Source organism: Gambusia affinis, linkage group LG15 (genome assembly GCF_019740435.1).
Source record: "Gambusia affinis linkage group LG15, SWU_Gaff_1.0, whole genome shotgun sequence".
NCBI classification, from domain to species: Eukaryota; Metazoa; Chordata; class Actinopteri; order Cyprinodontiformes; family Poeciliidae; genus Gambusia; species Gambusia affinis.
The window spans coordinates 16,301,481-16,320,349 of NC_057882.1; the positions used below are offsets into that span (position 1 = coordinate 16,301,481).

Below are 18,869 nucleotides of genomic sequence, written 5' to 3' on the forward strand. Positions count from 1 at the left end.
AATTTTAGATTCACAAAATTAAAGCTTCCTTTTTATATAAGCCTTAAGTTTCGTTTTACCAGAAATTATGTAAATGCATGATTTCTTAATGCATTTACATGCACAAAAATCAAGTGCATCTGCATCTGACACCAGGCTCCTGTTGAAATGTTTTGACGGAGCTCTTGTGCAAAATGTGGTGTGATTGGTCAGACGTTTTGTTGCAGAGATCAACTGGTTTTTATATCCGCAGGAGACATGTATACTACTGAGACAGGTTCATTTGAAGCAATTACGTACATTTGCACGGTTCTTCCCTAAATGAGTGACTGTATTAGTAAGACTAAAAACTCCTGGATGAAAATTGCAACGTCGTCGTCCAAGGAGCGAGGCTTTAGCTCCATGGCCACTTCGTAAAAGCAAAACAGATGCAGGGATGGAGGAATGGTTGGATAGAAGGGGAGTGCGAATACGAACGGTCCAGAGCCACGTGACTTCGGATGAAGTATGTGGGAGCCTCAAGTTTCATTTTACCAGTAATCATGTTCTCAGACAAATGAGCAGGTCACCTGTGGACGGGGGTCGCTCCTCCCAGGTCCACTGTGCTTGGGTTTGTCTGTGGTATTCCCCGTCAGAGTGGACTGACGACGGACGCTCCCCTCCTGGGTAGGCCTGACCCAGGTTAGGCGACTTGGACTTCCGGCTGTTTGCTTTGCCCTGCTTCTGTTTCCCTGCGGATTCAAACAGGCGGCCATTTATAAACCAGCAGCATGTTTGTAGCATAGAACGAGACGCAGAAATCCTTAAATCAAATTCTCCTTTTATAGCCGGAGTATATCAAATTGAAAACTTCAGAAAGATCCAACCCACAAGTGTCAAATTTGCTTTTCAATGTGTTCGATTATCACGCAGAAAGTCAAGTTTGTATACAAATCTGTCGCGATAAGCAATTAATTAAAATGAGTAGCATTATTATTTTTAAAGGAAATTTTGTTTACAGAGACTTCATAATCATAATTCATAATTTTATTTATGGTTTTGGTTGTGTGTGGTTTTTAAGTATTGTTTTCGTTTTGTTTTATTTTGGATATTTAAAACATCTTTCAGTGTTAAGTGTTCTTTACTAAATTAACATTTTGTGGCAAACTTGCATTATTATGCTATTGCCAGTATAGAACTGGTATACTGGCCTGTTTGTTTAGCACATTTCAGCAACAAGACAGTTCAAAGTGCCTTACATCATAAAAACACACAGACACCAATTACGAAACGAGCCAGAGACTTTGCATTTTCTCAAATCAAAATCATCAGGTAAATATACATCAAATATATTGATCAATGTTTCAATTGTTGAGTCAAAGGCAACTCTAATTAGGTGAGTTTTTAGCCTTTATTTAAAGGAAGTCAGTGTTTCAGCAGGTTTGCAGTTTTCTTGTAGTTTATTCCAGATTAGTGGAACATAAAAACTGAATGCCGTTTCTCCAAAAAGCAACAAATCACAAATCTGGAGCCTACAGACAGAGGAATGCTTTTATTTTAAGATTTTTCGCACATCTTTACCTGGGTTACTAATAAATATTACCGCGTCTCAGATGGTGGAGTTCATTTTCCTGTTTTTGACCTACCCATATTGGGAGACGGGCTGGCCTCCTGTCGGGTATCGCCGCCCGTGCCGGATGCGTTGTTCATGACGATAGCTCCTCCTCCTCCCTGGTGCTCCTCCTGCCTCTCCTCCAAGTTGCCCATTAAAGCCTTGCGGATGATGTCCTCCAGGCCCAAGTTACTGGCCGGGTCGCTGAACGACTGATTCCTTAGGTTGATGCTGCCTGCGGTTTACAACACAACAAATCCGCAGTGAGAAAGGAAATGGAAACTGGAATGAAGGTATCTGATCTTCTGGAGTTTTTTGTTGGCTTACTGGAGCTGGTAACAGCAGGCAGGTTGAAAATCTCTGTCCCAGGCTGAGCATTTCCTACAATATGATGGAAAAATGTTTAAAACAAGCGCAAGTAAGACATAAACAATGAGAGAGAAGAACTAGAGGGAATTATTTAGTTTAAACACAAAAGATAAGAGAAGACCCACTTACCAACGTCAGAATCCCCAACACCAGAGGTGGAGTTCAACTTACGAAAGATTTCCTGCTTCTTGGATTTAACCATGGGCGAAGTGCTCTCCAGTTTGGTGAAGAAAGCAGGCAGGTAGCTGACACTCCCTGGGGACCGTGAGTCGCTCCTAGAACAGCGTAGAGGCAGAAAGAGAGCAGCTGAGGCAACAGCACTGCAAAAATACAAAATCTTACCAAGTATTTTTGTCTCGTTCCTAGTGCGAATATCTTAGTACACTTCAAAATTATTTAAATGTATATTTTCAGCAAGTCAATAACTCCTTAAACTTGATGAAAAAGTACTTGTTTTACTAGCAGAGTATTTCACATGTAACATGGGGAAAATGTCTTGTTATGCTATGGCAAATGAGCTCCTACATCATGCTGAAAAATTACTGTTAAGCTAGTTTTTTCTTATTTCAAGGGTACTAACATATTTGGAAAGCAAACTAGACCAAAAATACGTGGCAAGATGTTGTGTTTTTGTAGTGGAGTCTAAAAAGTTTCAGCTCCATAGGGAAAACAACTACAGATGCAGGAAACAGTTCATCTATGAGAATTTCAAAAAGAAACTAGAAATAACTTCAAGCTACATGTCAAGCCAGTACCATCAAATGTTCCTTCTAAAGCAAAACAAAATGATATTTTCAGAAATCTGCCTATGCGTTTTTCCCCCCTCACGACTTTCTCTAGAAGAAGTCGTGATCTGTTCCGACAATTTTACTCTTTGTATGAAGCCTGTAATTGTTGGAGTGAGTTAATAATACCTCACATAAAAGGTGCCAACTGCGTACCTGATCTCAGAGTTGTCAGTGTCCCGCCTTTGGGACGGAGGCCCACCCGCCTCCTGCTTGTCCGTGCCTTGGTACCCCTGTGGGGGAGAGATGGGTTCATAGTTCTCCATCTGCCTGCCTCCTCGGTCCGGAGACTTGCCGGGTCTGAATGCAGAATGCAAAAAACATATCTTAGACATTCTGCAGGAGTAGAAATCTGTCCTGCGTTTTTGCTCTGCATACCTGGCCCTGGATTTGTCAGGGGCGTTCTCTGGAGAAACCCGACTGGAGGGTCTCTGGTGGTGCGGAGGCTGGTTCTCAGGACTGTAGCGGCTCGGGGCTTTGACCCGACCCGAAGAGGACACCGGTGGGATGGAGCTCTGGAATGTGGTGGGTGCTGACGAAGAGACCGGGGGGTCTTGATTCCTGGCGAAGTCTTGGGTAATTATATGCTGGGTTTCCGGGAAAGACACAAACCAAACAGGTTGGCATTATGAAGCAATATCCAGTTGCTCAAATCTGTTTTATCTGGTAAACTAAGTGTGAGCTAGGAATATCAGAGCAGGAAATAGATGTGCATGTTTTAAATTGTGACAATAAATCATAAACAGTGCAACAAATGCCCAAAAATACAACTAAAATGTTGTCCACTAGATGGCACACATTTTCATTTTTGTAGTTTTGAATCAAATACCTGGATTATATTTTCGTTTACCAAAAAAACAACTAAATTGTACCGGATCCCTTACCGAAATATGGTCTGCCAAGGTCATGACTCTGTGGGTTTTGGGGACCTGTGAGTAGCTGTCTGCCTGGGAGGAGGGGGGCTGCGGCGGCTCTGCAGACGATCGGTACCGGCCCATGTCGTAGGTCCGCATGGCAACTGCAAGAGTGACCAGAAACAGGAACGTCTAATTAAAATAGCGATGATGAAATGATGAAGCAGAAAAGAGCCAGCAAGATCCAGGAAATTAGTAACTGCTTCATGTCTGCAGGGAGGCGACTAAAATAACTTGGTTTGGAATAACAGGACGCCAAGTCATCCACATAAAGGTTTCCTCCACAAAGCCCTCACTACTGAATCTCCCATAAAATATTTAAATTATCTTTGCAAAAGGTGAGACATTCTCAGACTTATCGCCTTCACACCTGCTGCTTGCTGTTGTCCGTCTTCTGCTTTGTCCTGCTGGGGCTGGACTGGGGAACTAGCAGGACTTATAACCTCAATGGCTCCTCCAGCAGTGTTGTCATACCGACTAGATGATACTGCAATTTAAACATGGACACACAAACAAAAGAATTAAGTTTCATACAAGAACATAAAAGGGAGGGGAAGATTGGATTCTAAAGGAGATATGTTTGTGGACTTAACGTTTGAATTTAAAGTTATCTGAATTAACAAAGTTTATTCAAGTTTCATTCACTCAAGACCTTTTTAAGACCATCATGGGTGGAATATAAGAAATGTATCTCCACAGAAATGTACAAACTTCGCCCATGTAACTGCCAATAAATTTTAATTAACCCTCGATAGTACCAAAAAAGTCAGCTAGATGTCCTAATGTAACTCAAACTTTTGCTCAACAGAAAGGTCCAAAGAGAGAAGAAAAAAATAGAATACATGAGATTTAATAGTTCTGTCAAGACACAATTTGAAACCTGTAATTAAGGTATTTAAAGCCAACCTATTTTTTTTTTATGAACTTAAGACATTTTACAGGTGCACAACGTAACTTTTATGAAAATATATGTTTTTACATATTTGTTGAAAGTGTCACTCAGGTGTCACAGTTTGGTATGAAACAGATAATCTGTGAAAAAAAACCTCCTCTGCCTTCTCCCACAGCCATCTAGAAACAACCAATCAGAGTTAGAGGAGGAGAGTCCTGGCACTGTCAATCACCATCCAAGTGGTGCTGCTTATCACTTTCCTCCGCCCTCCTTTCTCTCTGCTACGCCGCTGCTGCTACTGTGTTGTGAATGCTCAGGCTAGTTAGCATGGCCACCGTTGACAGAGGATAAATGGTTTTTCTGTAATGGTACGTTGTTTTTCTGTCATTAGGACATATATTGAGCAGCCAGTACATTAGGATGAGTGACAGCGCCAAGACCCTCCTCCTGGATCTGATTGGTTGTTTCTGGTCAGGTGCATTTCTTCAGATGGCAATGAGATCCCAAAGTGGAGGTGAACGAGATCAATCTTTTCACAGATTATCTGTCTCATAACACACTGTCATGACATGGTTTTAAAAAATATTTAAAAATATTTTTTATAAAAATGTATATACTGCAGCTATAAAGCTTTAATGTTAGATACATGATTTTAACAATTCTTAAGGGTGTGTGGCCGTCCTCATTAAAGGCACTCACAGCTGCTTGAAGAGTCGGAGCTCTGAGAGCCTCGCTCCCGCGACTCTTTGTCTGAAGCTATCTGCCGTGTGATGATGACGTCAATAAAGTTGGCGGCGGTGATAGTCGTCTTCCCGTGAGTCCGAAGCTCCTCTTCGATGCGGGACTTTGTCTGAGGACCCTTCTCCTTCCCCCCGACGACCCCGGGGCCCTCGGCGTAAGCCGGATGCGGCTTTCCTCCCGGCAGAGACATGGCGTTATACGGCGAGTGCAACGATCGCCTGTCTGCTTCCTGCTGCTGCTCCGAGAGGATCGGCCCCCGCCGCGACGCGGCCGATGAAGACATTTCATCGTCCCGCTCGTGTTTGCTCTCCTTGACCTTGGTGACGTCCATCTGCGGAGCTGAGGCCGCGGCGTCCACCAACGCAGCCAGAGCGTCGGCCGCTGTGCTGTAGCGTGAGCTGCTCTGGGACGCTGATGTAACCACAGGTGGGTGGGGTCTAAGAGGAAATAACATAAAAGATTGGGGTTTTTTTCTAAATAATTTGCAAAGCATGTTGGGGGTAAAGCTTGACTGGAATAGTGGAAACTTGACGACTTCTCACGGTATTTTAGATTAAAAAAATTATAGAAAACATGCAGCTTTTGAGGTTTTATTTTTAAAATATTACAACAAAACTATTGTTGATTTAATACCTTTAACGTGTGTTAATGTTCGGAGTTGGGAAGTTCTTTCAGAAGGGTTCATACTAAAATTAAATTTAAGTATTTTAGGTATATTTAATGTAAATATATGGTAAAATTTTCAAACTTTTCCAGCACAGCACTTTGGAGACACCTTCACCTCATTATTATCATATCATTAATATCATTTATTACTGTCAACAATAATGTCTTGTGATAATTTTCTACATTCTAGGTCAACTAAAATAAAAATTTAACTTAAGCTTCATAGACCGAATTCACCTGTCTGGTTTGAGAACTAATTCAACTAATTAAAAAAAATTCCCCAATTTCAGTAAAATTGCTTACCATAAATAAATAAGTCAACCTTTATTTCAGTTACAAATATAGGTTCAGTAATAAATATTCATTACACTGAAACAATCCAAACAAATCTTGAGATAAATAATATCCCTTCTCAAATTAAATGCTTAAAAATATCACACAATAAAAATCTCTAAAAAAAAAACCTCTTGATAAGTTTTCTGGCATTTAGAAAATAGAAATAATTTTGTATTGTCTAACTGACCTAAAACATGAGAAGTTTAGTCTGATTTTACTTCAGACAGTGACTCAGAAAAAAATACCCGCTTTTAGCTGTAAATAAGATTTTCTAAATTTAGGTTTTTAATGAAACATTGGACTTTTAAGGACTTCATACAGAAACCAAACACTTTCCAAAACCTTTCCAAAACACCTGACTGAAATTCAAGCATTTTTTTTAAGGATTTCAAGCACCCATACAAACCCTGACTTAAGAATTTACGTATTCTATGAGCTTACATTAGTGAGGTGATGACACTTTTTCCCTGGAAGATGCTCGGCCGCTGCTGAACGACCACATCCTGGGTCCGGAGCGACGGAGAAGGGGAATGCAGATAACCTCGGCTCCCTGGCCGGCCCGGCTGCTCTGGGGCGCCTGAATGATGCAGAAAGGGCAAACGTTGCAGCTTTGCTTCAGAAACTACTCACTGAGCCGCGACTTGCTAAGCAGCTCACCTCCACGCATGTATTCATTAGTGCGCTCCCGCTCTCTGATATCCCGTTCCCTCTGTTGCTCCCTGTCCTTATCCCGGTCCTTCTCCTGCTGCTCCCTCTCTGCACTAGCAGCAAGGTGGACTGCATGGCCTGAGCAGAACAGGGACAACAACATGCACGCAGAACGTTAAACTTTATACCTGCGTGACATCATCATACCCCTGGCATGGTGTATGATGCTTCAGATTGAAGTCATGGTTTAAATACTGGTCCACTGCACCGGGGGACTGGGTGAACATTTACCTCCTAGTACACTAGAAGTGGTCATATTTGTAGCCTTATGAGTTGAATTATAATGGTTAAATATAGTTATCATGTTGAGAAATGAAAAAACTGTGTAAAACTAAAAACCAGGCGTGCCATATTATCAGGTATTATTAAAAATGATCCTGTTTTATTTCACTGTTTTTCCATTTTTCAGTTTTGACCACAAAATGTTGGGACATTTTGTGACTTACTAGCACTGCTAACTGAAAGGGAACAAACAAAAATGGAGACACCTAATCAGTCCACCTGAGTGTAATTTAATCAAGTCCTAAATGCAGCTGTTCTGTGCAGACCTCTATAGGCAGCATCATGCTGTGTGGATACTTTCTTTTTCTTCATCAGTAACAGGAAGGCTCGTCAGAGCTGATAGGAAGATGGAGTGGAGCTAAACACAGAGCCATCTTGGAAGAAAACCCGCTGGAGGCTGCAGATGATGTGAGACTGAGGTGGAGAACATCCCTAAACCCACAGCCATGATTCAGCCATTGGTCTTGTGCCAGAATGGCCCAGTCAAAGTTCAGACCTAGATCTTGACATTCCACAAAACACTTGCCGCTTTCACTGCAGTAAAAGGTGGGTCTACAAATTGAATAGTAATGAAAACACATTTTAGATGCAATTTGCACAAAGAATCATGCATCACTTTCCTTCCAAATCACAGTTAGACACTTTGTGTTGGTCTAAAACATAAACTACCAATAAAAAACATGAGTCGTAACGTGACTGAATGTGGAAAAGTTTCCCAGGTATGAATACTTTGGCAAGGCACAGCACACAGACAAACACACAAGCACCTTTGGTGTTACTGCTCAGTAAAACAGATCGTGCACATCAGGATGCAGTTGGTATGTAGTTGGTGTTAGAAAGTTTAGGTACTTATAACTGATACAAATAAAAACAATCCAACGTCTTTTTTTAAGAAAATAATAATATTGTCTAAAATGTAACACCACTGCATTCCTTAAGTAAATCTGAATACCGTATTTTCACGACCATAAGGCGCACATAAAAGTCTTAGATTTTCTTCAAAATATGAGGTGCGCCCTATAGTGCAGTGCGCCCTGTGTGTGTTGTAAGGCGGACGTATTAGGGAACACCATGAGAACGTTAAAGGGTGAAGTGGGCGTGGATTGTGTATAAAAGAACGGGTATTATGCAGAACATTGTTGTTTTAACAACCCCTAAAAATGGCGAAGAGACACGCATATGAAGCTCAGCTTAAACTGAAGGCCATCAGCTACGCGGAGGAACATGGGAATCGTGCAGCCGCAAGAGAATTTAAGATTAATGAATCTATGGTTCGCAAGTGGAGGAAGCTGAAAAACGAGCTCCGACAGGTCAAGAAGACGCAGCTGAGGTCCGTCTTGGTGCTTTCGTTTCATGAAACGGTGCCATTTTTCCATCCGGACCAGGACTACGGTAGCGCAGCAACTTCCAGCGGATTATAATGAAAAGCTGGCCGCCTTCCGCTCCTACTGCCGCAAACACATCGCCGACAAACACATCCAGCCCAGCCACATCACTAACATGGACGAGGTGCCGCTCACTTTCGACATCCCGGTGAGTCACACGGTGGAGAAGAAGGGGACCGCCACGGTAGGGATACGCACAACGGGGCACGAAAAGTCTTCGTTTACTGTTGTGCTTAGCTGCCATGCTAATGGACAGAAACTGCCGCCTATGGTGATTTTTAAGAGAAAGACTTTGCCTAAAGAGAAGTTTCCAGCAGGGGTCATCATTAAGGCTAATGAAAAGGGCTGGATGGATGAAGAAATGATGAAAGAGTGGCTGAGGGTGGTGTATGTAAAGAGACCAGGTGGTTTTTTCCACGCATCACCATCGCTGTTGGTCTGTGACTCCATGCGTGCCCATCTCACACCCGATGTCAAAAAACAAGTAAAGCAAATGAACTCTGAGCTTGCTGTCATTCCGGGAGGCCTGACAAAGGAAATACAACCGCTGGACATCGGTGTCAACCGGCCGTTCAAAGTCAGGCTGCGAGCGGCGTGGGGGCGATGGATGACCGATGGAGACCACAGTTTCACCAAGAGTGGAAGGCAGCGGCGGGCGAGTTACGCTACAATATATATAGGAAAGTGAGGACTTCGAGGGGTTTGACTGATGACATTACCGGTAAAACATTGATGATTGATGTTAGTACTTTGTAATTAATACTTAAATAAAGCACAACCAAAATCAGTTTTGCTTCCACTCTATTTTTAAATACACACTTGTATGCTTGTGTGTGTGTTGTTGATGTAAAACCCGCGCCCTATAACACGGTGCGCCTTACGTGTGTGTTAAATACAGTAATGGCACACAAAACTGAGACTGCGCCTTTTAGTACGGTGCGCTCTATGGTCGTGAAAATACGGTAACCTATTCTCAGACAAAGATGTTTTTATCTTAACTGCAAAAATGTATATTATTTTTGTACAGTTTTGCCTTAATTACTGCACTGAATATATATTTTTTCACCAAATGGCTTCTTCTTTTTTTTTTTTTTGAGTCTCTATTCTCCAGTTAATCAATTACAAAATAAGCAGACGACTATTTCAATAACTGATTAATCGTGATTAGTTGTTTCAGCCATATGGAAAATACTGAATTCTTCCAGAACCTCCAATTAAAATCTAAACATTCTACCAGAACACCTTGACAGTTGCATTTGAGACCGATCCCAGCGGTTACTGCGGTAACCCTAAACCTCTCTGAGCCGTCGAGACTCGCCCCAAGAGTGCGAGGGGGAACACAGAGTTGGTGGCAGTAGAGATAAGGGGAAAAACAGGGTGTAGGATTGGGAGGGGTCCTCACCTGGCGATATGGAGGTTGAGTTGAAAGGCCTAGGAGGGAAAGGGGGCTGAGCTCCAGAGAGGTAGGCGCGTTCCAAAGTGGGAGTACCTGTTCCCCCAGGGTGAGGCAACAGGATAGTTGGAGGCATCTGGGTTAGATCAATAATCCCTTTTACAGACAGAAGCAAAGGGCCAATGGTGAACAACAAGATCCATCAATTTCTGAATGTATGTATACACTTAGCTGTAACCCATCACCTTCATCCCAAATCCTGCTTGATCAGTGAGCGACAGGGCTGCGCGGAGTGGAATAGTGGTCAACTTGTAAGAAGCAACCACTCAACAAATGTGAGATTTTGATGACCACACCCGATAAATAAGTTGAGTAGCAGCCAAATGAGTCGCAGCCCCAATTTAAAAGAGCAAATCGGCTGAATTTGTCAATTTGTATTAAAAAGGGAAAAAAAAAGGTCATTTGCTTCTGGGCGTCTGCAAAAGGTAGCCACTACTTCACAAGCACACAGTCTGCATACTACAGCCCCCTGCCTTCCGTGGCAGATGAGAGACTTACCTCGAGGAGGCGGCGGGTACGGGATGGCGACGGGTTGTTCCCGCGGCGACAGCCCTCTGGCCATGTCGGGCCGAGGGATGACTTGCATCTGCTGCGACGTGATGTAATCGTTGAGGATGGTCTGCCGAGTGTTCTCCATGGTGTACAGCTGGTAGGTGTTGTGGTAGCCGGTTGGTGAGGGTTGCCGGGGAAACATGAACGCTACAGGACACAAAGAACAAAAAAACAAAAAAACAAACAAAAACAGATGAATGAATATGAACAGACGGCTCACTAATATTCATCGCGGTTGCTGACGTCAATCATTGAAAGAGATCCTGTTGACCGGATGCCTATGAATTAGGCAAAAGTGAGAACGGTTTAAAAACACCTTACCAGGATCGAGGCCTCTGTGGCGGAAGGCCAGGGTGGGATCCAGGTGTGGGGGCAGGTGGGTCTGATACACCTCTCCTGGAACCAAAGGCCGGTGGTGGGGGTCGAACGGGCTGTGGGAGGCCACGGGGTCGCCCACCGACACAGGCGATTTGGATGGGATGCTGTCCCTCTGCGTCGGGGTCATGGCACTCTTTCTGTCATGTGCGGCGGATTTGGCAGAACTCATGCCCCCTTAAAGACAAACAAACAACCCAGAATGAGTTGTTTTTATGCGAAAATCCAGCGATTTTGGGAAAAAAAAAAATCAGAATTGGGTAAACTAAACTAGGTAAAATAGGTACTTTATAGTACAAACTACGGGGTGAAAATAGCAATACAAATAGTCTTATTATTACATATGATTTTTCCATGATGACAGTTGAGGCAAAGTCTCCCCGGACCTCACGTCACTGGTTTGACATGAGCTTCACCGTGTACAAGCTTTGAAAAATTAAGATTTTACACTTCAGGAACAACGTAAATATGTGAACCTTGGATTAATATTTAATGTGACATGTTAACATCTCCACTCGTCATCCTACCTACTCAGACTGGAGCACAACATGAGGATCCCTTGCATAACGACAGATTACAGCAGAAATCATTATGAATGATCACTTTTTGACTCAAAAATTGATTTTGGATCGAATCGGTAAACAATTCCCACCCCTACTAAAGCCTGAGAAAACAAAATCCTTTGCCCCTAAAACCTTCATGGGACTTACCCTCTGAGCCCCGTCCCAGCATGGGGGATCCTCTGGAGACGGGATTGGTGCTGTAGTTGACGGGGGTCCGGCGAGCACTGGCGTCCTCATACATGCTGGGGCTGTGCTGGGATTTCCCGGCCTCCTGGTGAGTGGAGCGCAGGACGGAGGCCGTGCTGTTGACCACAGAGTGCCGCACCGCCTTGCTCTCCTCGTACTTGGGTCGCTCCATGGCCTCCAGCTGGGGCATGCTGTGGGGAAGCTTGCTGGGGCTGGTGATGAGGGACTTGACGTTGTGTTTGATGGTCGGCTGGCCCATGGAGTAACTCTGTTGCAGAGAGGAGAAAATATTTCTATTTACATGGTGCTTTCAAGGATTTACTGCATGACAGGTGCATCTCTATAAGCTAGAATACCAGTGATTAAGTCGTTCAGTAGTTCAATTAAATTCAGAGCTGTAACCAATGATTGTTTTAGAAATCAATTATTTGGATTAAAAAAAATGGAACATTCTACAGATTTTTCATTTAATCACTACAGCCTTTTTTATACAATATTACAAATACATTAAACAATACAAATAAATAAATAATTCAATTCCCTTTTTAAATAAGGAAATAAACATTTTGTTGCCTGAAATGCAGTGACAGAGGATCCCTAATTTTAGCTGGAGCTAAAATTGAGGAGCTTTGGCTAAAACATATTTCCAGATAAAAAGTGTTTTTATCTTAAATGCAAATTGTATTTTGTACAGGTTTAGGTAATTGATACTCTGAATATGTTGTTCTTGATCTGCAATGGATGTTTTTTGAATATATACACTATAGTTAATAATTACCCAATTACTAAACTGGTTGATATTTCAATAATCAATTAATCGCAATTAATCGTATTAATTGTTTCAGCTATAACTCAAACAGTTTATCTTAAAGAGGCGTGTCCAAACGTTTGTCACATGGGTCAAAATTGTCAAGTTAAAAAGACTTGTTTCTCAACGAAACATTAAGCTGCAGAACTTTGATTTAATAAAAATAAATAGATTTTTTTTTTTTTTTTGTCGGGAAATGTGTAAATTATTACAGATCCAAAAGAAAAGAGGTTTTGCAGGCTTGCCTCACTATAAGAAAGGCATCCAGTTTTTTCACATTTTTTATATTTTGACTAAAAAAAAAGAAAAGAAAAAGATTTGGTCAATTCTGAGCTCCAAAAACAGCATTTCGGTCACTATTTTTTTGAAAATGCTTCTAGTATTCATCCAATTTTAGTAAATGAATGAGATGCAGGTTTGGCTGCAGCAGCATTTACTTTTGAGTAAAAGTAAGAAGGCAATAATCCTGATTATATAGAGATATATAAAAATATTAATTATGGAGTCTTGGAAGTGTTAAATTTACAGAATACAGAAATATCAACAAAAGGAGCATAAAAATCCTACAGAATGAGCCTAAAATGTAGATACAAATATAATACCTTGTGTTGTAGCCAATATTTTCTATTGTAAGATTTTAACTTGTGATAATTTTGCCTTAATTAAAAATAAAAAGTCTTGCATCATTCTTGAATTGTAGTCAGGGGCTAAAAATAATCTGTTTAAGGGCTGCAAATGGCCCCTCTGGACGCCACTGATCAATAAAGGGTTAATTTTGTCCACAAACCTGAGACATGGAGCCCTCTATCACCCTCCTGTCAGGCAGGTCAGGAGTCTTGCACATGTCCTGTCCAGACTGGTCCTGTCTGGGGATTTCGTGAATGGAGCGCCCCCTCTCTTTGATGGTGTTAACTCCTTCGTAGGGCTTGCCTTTGCCGATGGCCTCTTCGAATGTTCGGATAGGCGGGCTTTCTGTTTTTATCAGCTTCCCGTATTTCACTGCATCCTCATACGCGTCAGCGGTAGTTCTCGGTGTCCCTAAAAAACATATAGATAAATAAACAAACATTACTCCAGCCCTGCTTTGTTTTTGACACAGCAAACTGCAAATGTGGAAAGCTTTCCAGGCATCCACCTTGCATAATGGATCCAGGGATCAGCGCTCTTTCCTTGGAGTCGCCATGATGCCCTTCTCTAGGTAAAGCCCTACTGATCAGACCTGGAATGAAAGAAAATATCACTCATGAAACAGAAAATACAAACCAGGACACACATTATTAATACTCCTTACGCTTTCTTACATTACAGCCATGAGCCTCAGTGTATTTCACTGGGATTTTATGTCCTGTACTAGTACCACATAGTGCATCTTATAAGTGGAAGTTATCCTGTCTAGCATTTGTTCCAGTTTGATTTGACATTCTTTCTTTTCTATTTTATGAGAATTGAAATATCTGTTTTATGTGACCACTTTGTCTTCATTTGTCTTATTTTTGTGCAGCACTTTGGGCAAACTTCTTCTTTCTTTCTTTCTTTCTTTTTGAATTGCTTTATACATAAACTGGATTTGGGAAAGGTCTGCCCTGGAGAGATTTCGGACATGTTCCCCTGAGCGGTGGCTCTGTGCAGATTATTTGTTGCACTTTTCATGGGTAACAGATTAAAGGGGGTCAGAAAGCCACAATTTATAGAATTTCATTTGCAATGTTTTAAAAAGACATTATGTGCTATCTTGTGTTTGTCTGTCACATAAAATCCCAATGAAATGCCTTGAAGTTTGCGGTTGTAACACGACAAATTGTGCTTTTCCAAAGTGAAGTGGTAAAGTCGGTGACACACAAAGAGTACCCTCGAATGGAGCGCCCTCCCTGCCATGGTGTGCTCTTCCCATGGGACCCTCCATCATGTCATGGGTGCGTTTCAGGTCATGACCTGTTCTGGGGCTTCTGGTGTTTTCCCTGGGATTCTTTATACCTATTGGAAACAAAGAAGTCCAGCTTTAAAGCTTGGCAGAAAAAAAAACAGGTATTAGGCACTTGAACAATAATAAATCTACATACCGTCATAGGAGATGATGTGGCCACTTTTGCCTTCATAAATAACTTTAGCTAGCTGCTCCCCCCTGGCTTTATCTGGGCTGCCCAGGTCCTCTGTAGCCAGCTTTGCAATTGTGCCCTTCAGGAGGTCAGCAGCTATGCTAGGCTGGGACAGAGCCGGAGTGCCCTGTGTCGTTGACAGCAAAACAAAGTTACTTCAATGGATACCAACGCACACAGTGGAACCAATAAAGTGTAAAAAATTTGTTTAATAATTGATTACCTGAGTGATGGATCCTCTGAACGCCAGGCCTTCACCAACTTTTACCGGGTTGCCTCTGCCGTCCTGGATGGAGGAAACCACAGCTCCTGCCGGGCGGGACAGAAGAAGAGGTCAAGTGGAAATATAACAAGTTATATGACATCTGATGAGAGACGCAGAACAAGTACTGAAACTATCATAAGAATATCTCCATCATATGAATACAGGGTTCCTATGTACCAATTTTTCCCAGATTTGTTTGTTTCTGACGCACTTTTTTAAAACTTTCTAAACATCTGGGAAGAAAATATAAACTATCTGCTCAAACGTCAGCCGGGTCTTACTGATTACAGATTCAACCAATCATGAAACTGGGTAATGGTAAACTTGGCATCCGATTTCTGAAGTGCAATTAAAGGGACTTTTTTGTTTTTGTCATCTTGACTAATTTGGATTGATTTGATCCAAGTTAGTTGGATCAAATGGAATCTGGTTGCCATTTGAACCAGATTCCCCTAATGCAAAAAAACAAAACAAACAAAAAGAAAAATCCCAGATCCAGTTCAACCTGAATTCAAAGAAAGTTTCCTCATTTATTGTTTTATGCTGTTTAAATCCATCTGATAAAAAATAGGTGTAATTTTTGTACAGTTTTAGATTAATTACTGCTGTGAGTAAGCTGCCTTTCAGCAAATAGCCTTTTTTTTGTCTATATAGTCAAGTTAACAATTAATCGATTATCAAACCGATTGACGATTATGTCAATCATCGATTCATCACGATTAATTTTTAAAACATAATCTCATCTGAGTCGGATGTTAGTTTGAAGAGATAATCTTGTGTTTTTTTGGTCTCAATGTTGGTATGTTTGTGTAGTCGTGTGCCAAAACGTTGGACCTACCGGGCTTGTTGGGGTCCATCTGCCTTGGCAGCCCCAGAGAGATGGATCCTCCAGAGTTCTTCGTCCCCTCTGGCCCGTAGATGGCATGAGAGGGCAAATATGTGCCAGGAGTTCCCTGGATAAGAAACAGGACAAACAGCTCATCTCGTGTTCAGGTCACTGCGGCTAACAGAATAATAAAGTGGTGTCAAGTGATACCGATCATCTTTTAGCTCCTGATGCACTGATTATGTTACGCTGTCGACTAGCTCACATGGTGAAAAACCAACCGAGGACGGCAATACAACCAGAATATTGTATCAGTGTAGCATCAATTACGGCTCTAATCATAAGCAGAACAAATGCGTAAATAAAATTGGATTTGAAAGGGACGAGTGAGTCGCGCTGAAGTAAACAAACCCAGATTTTCCCATTTAAACGGAACCGTCCACATGAAGCCTGTTAGAGAATTAGATTTGAACATGAAGACGGAGGATGTCAGCAACATGGAGAGACCCGGGCGTCTTACCTGGGAGATGGAGCCGCCCTGGATGAAGGAGGGCTTGTCTGTGGGCTTGTTGGTTGGAATGAGCGGAGGAGGAGAAGGAATGTTGGGAGGTCGACTGTGTCTGTTGAACGGCAGACGGACTCCGTCGTTCATGCTCTGCACCAGCTGGGTGGGGTTGGGGTGGAGGACTGGAAGGGAAATGAACAGAAACTCTGATTAATGACTGGTTAGAGATTTTTTTTTTTATGGTGTTCGTCACAGAGCTGGGCGATGTTGCATAAAAACTAAGTCTTTTGTCCTACCAGGTTTGATTTTTGTTTTTCTCACTTTCTTTTCTCGAAATTAGTTTAGAAATGACAGAAAACATTTTCAAAAGGTGGCTTTTATTCCATCACTTATGTGAGCTGTACAACGAAGTATTAGGACGATGCTATGAGAATTTTTGTTTAATTACGAGAATAAAGTCAGAATATTTGCAAAATACAAACACAATTTTACCAGAAGAACGTCTTAAAATTACAAGAAAAAAGTGGGTTTAACGAGAAAAAAGTTTGGTTAATTTATTTATTTATTTTTTTGTGGGAGAGTTTGGTATTCTTGTAATTCTATTCAAATCAATAAATACTTTAATTGATCCAAAAGGAAAATTAAATGTTACAACTAATCTCGCAATTAAAAAAGAAAAAATATTGGCCCTTATATTTTGTCGTAGAGTTGATCTGAATTCACATACTAAATAAACAGAAGCTCTATAACAGGTTTTGTCAAACAAGATGGCCACCAAGATGGCGTGCTGACATCACTTAACTATGGAAACCCAAAGAGTGCGATGGTAAAAAAGTTCAAGATTTTCCAAAAAATTAAAACTTCAAAACAACAACAAAAATATTAATCAATTAATCACCCAGTACTGGTTTGTAAACATTTCTCATTGCAATATTCAATACTCTTCTAGACTTATTATTAAAGAGTTGTTTTTAAATTTTTTTGGGGGAAAAATACACAAAAGTTTCTACACTGGATGGACAAAACAAAGAGAACTATTAACGGATGGAAGGGAAAACAGATAAACTGTTAAATAGTCTGACAGACTGATGAAAGAAAAACCAGATGAATAAATCAAACTTCATACTTGTCCACCTTACAAGAAAAATTCTATAAGTCTTTCTCAGCATCTTAGCTCCAAAAGCCCTCATTTCCCCTCAAAGCTCACAGGATCAAACATTCAGAGTCCTTCTGGTGAGGTAAGCCTTGAAGTTTAATGGCCTCTCTTCAGACAGAGGTAACTTTGGCCCATGCTCCCTGTCTCCTTTAATGTACCCTGGGAAAGCGGAGCAGACAGAATAGTTCATAACAAACCACAGATCCACAGCAGCGCAGATCGAGCAGCCTCGCTGCAGGGGAGAGCACCTCGTGTTCTGCTCTCTGCAAAATAAAAAATGCAAATGGCTGGAAGAGTTCTTCCGACGGTCACAGGCATCATAATCCTGTCACTTCAAAAGGGGACGGATGAGAAAACAAGTCCCTCTCTCTAACAGATTTAGAAAGCCCTGCTCCAGGGAGACGGTACGTGACCAACAGGCTGCAGAGAAAACATCGTGACAAACAGAAACAAAATCGACAGAAATCGGAATATTGACACAGAAAAGCCTAAATCACATTGGATTTATTCTGACCCCACTTCATGAGTCAAAGACTTAATGGCAAAATTATTTGTACCACTGCCAGGAATAGATTTTAACTTATTTTCATTAATGCAAGAAGTTATTTCTGATTGGAGATCCCACAGGCATCTACCGAAAGATGGAAGACTGACAGGATCATAAAAAATAAAAAAAATGGTAAGATTGTTATCTTACCATTTAAGCTTAATTTACATTATAAATATATTAAAAATATGTATAAAATAATTTGATTCATTTTTAAAATGAGAAAATAAATATCTCATGGACTGAAATGCAATAACAGCATTCTTTCAGTAGACTCTTAATCAAAGGATGCTTCTGCAACTAAAAACTTACTTCTAATGTCAACATGAGAAACGCTCAGCCCTTTCTGCTGAGTTAGTATCAATACAGTGCAGAGCTAATCTGTTGATTAGTTTTTAGGCAAACCGTTTAATAACTGGGCAGTAGATTTTTCCTAATAGAATTTCAACAGGGTGAAGCTAAAACTTTGTACAAGGAATACAAAGCTGTATTCCTTGTACAGTTTTGGCCTAATTACTTCTCTGAATGTGTTGCTCTTTCAGCAAATGACCTTTTGAGTCTAAACCAGTTGACCATTATTTCAATAATTGATTTATCACAATTAATCTGATTAATTGTTTCCGCCCTGGTTAGTTATGAAAAGCCTTCGTTGGCACTGCAGCAACAAAATGCTTCTTATCATTGCTGACCAGCTTTACGCACTTTTCCGTCTTTGCAGATGAACTCAAAAGCTCCATTCCATCACCTTAATCTTTAACTCCCTTAGGATTCTCCAAGCAGATTCTGTCTGGGGAACTCCCAACTTTATCATTTCTAGCCAGAGAAAATGTGCTGACAACCTTAAAAGATTACCGTAGACCTAAATCTGCGTGGAGTATAAATACCTTCA

The 18,869-nt window shown here is 41.3% G+C and overlaps 1 protein-coding gene across 8 annotated transcripts in view; it reads right to left on the reverse strand.

Annotated features, from left to right (window-relative positions):
* ncor1 (nuclear receptor corepressor 1) overlaps positions 1 to 18,869 on the reverse strand; it is a 75,021-nt gene that overhangs the window by 7,611 nt on the left and 48,541 nt on the right. For 2 of the 8 annotated variants that reach the window (XM_044141347.1, XM_044141346.1), the window contains exons 23-44: positions 16,293 to 16,459; positions 15,785 to 15,899; positions 14,905 to 14,990; positions 14,646 to 14,808; positions 14,425 to 14,559; positions 13,721 to 13,804; positions 13,373 to 13,623; positions 11,739 to 12,045; positions 10,975 to 11,205; positions 10,600 to 10,800; positions 10,051 to 10,197; positions 6,931 to 7,059; positions 6,715 to 6,850; positions 5,230 to 5,708; positions 4,009 to 4,125; positions 3,609 to 3,742; positions 3,103 to 3,311; positions 2,881 to 3,024; positions 2,069 to 2,214; positions 1,898 to 1,951; positions 1,605 to 1,805; positions 549 to 710 (exon numbers count right to left, since the gene is read on the reverse strand). In XM_044141347.1, coding sequence (XP_043997282.1) covers positions 549 to 710; positions 1,605 to 1,805; positions 1,898 to 1,951; positions 2,069 to 2,214; positions 2,881 to 3,024; positions 3,103 to 3,311; positions 3,609 to 3,742; positions 4,009 to 4,125; positions 5,230 to 5,708; positions 6,715 to 6,850; positions 6,931 to 7,059; positions 10,051 to 10,197; positions 10,600 to 10,800; positions 10,975 to 11,205; positions 11,739 to 12,045; positions 13,373 to 13,623; positions 13,721 to 13,804; positions 14,425 to 14,559; positions 14,646 to 14,808; positions 14,905 to 14,990; positions 15,785 to 15,899; positions 16,293 to 16,459 — 3,798 coding nt within the window. The remainder of the gene's footprint in view (positions 1 to 548; positions 711 to 1,604; positions 1,806 to 1,897; positions 1,952 to 2,068; positions 2,215 to 2,880; positions 3,025 to 3,102; positions 3,312 to 3,608; positions 3,743 to 4,008; positions 4,126 to 5,229; positions 5,709 to 6,714; positions 6,851 to 6,930; positions 7,060 to 10,050; positions 10,198 to 10,599; positions 10,801 to 10,974; positions 11,206 to 11,738; positions 12,046 to 13,372; positions 13,624 to 13,720; positions 13,805 to 14,424; positions 14,560 to 14,645; positions 14,809 to 14,904; positions 14,991 to 15,784; positions 15,900 to 16,292; positions 16,460 to 18,869) is intronic. The other 6 variants (XM_044141351.1, XM_044141349.1, XM_044141352.1 and 3 more) reach the window with 6 other exon arrangements.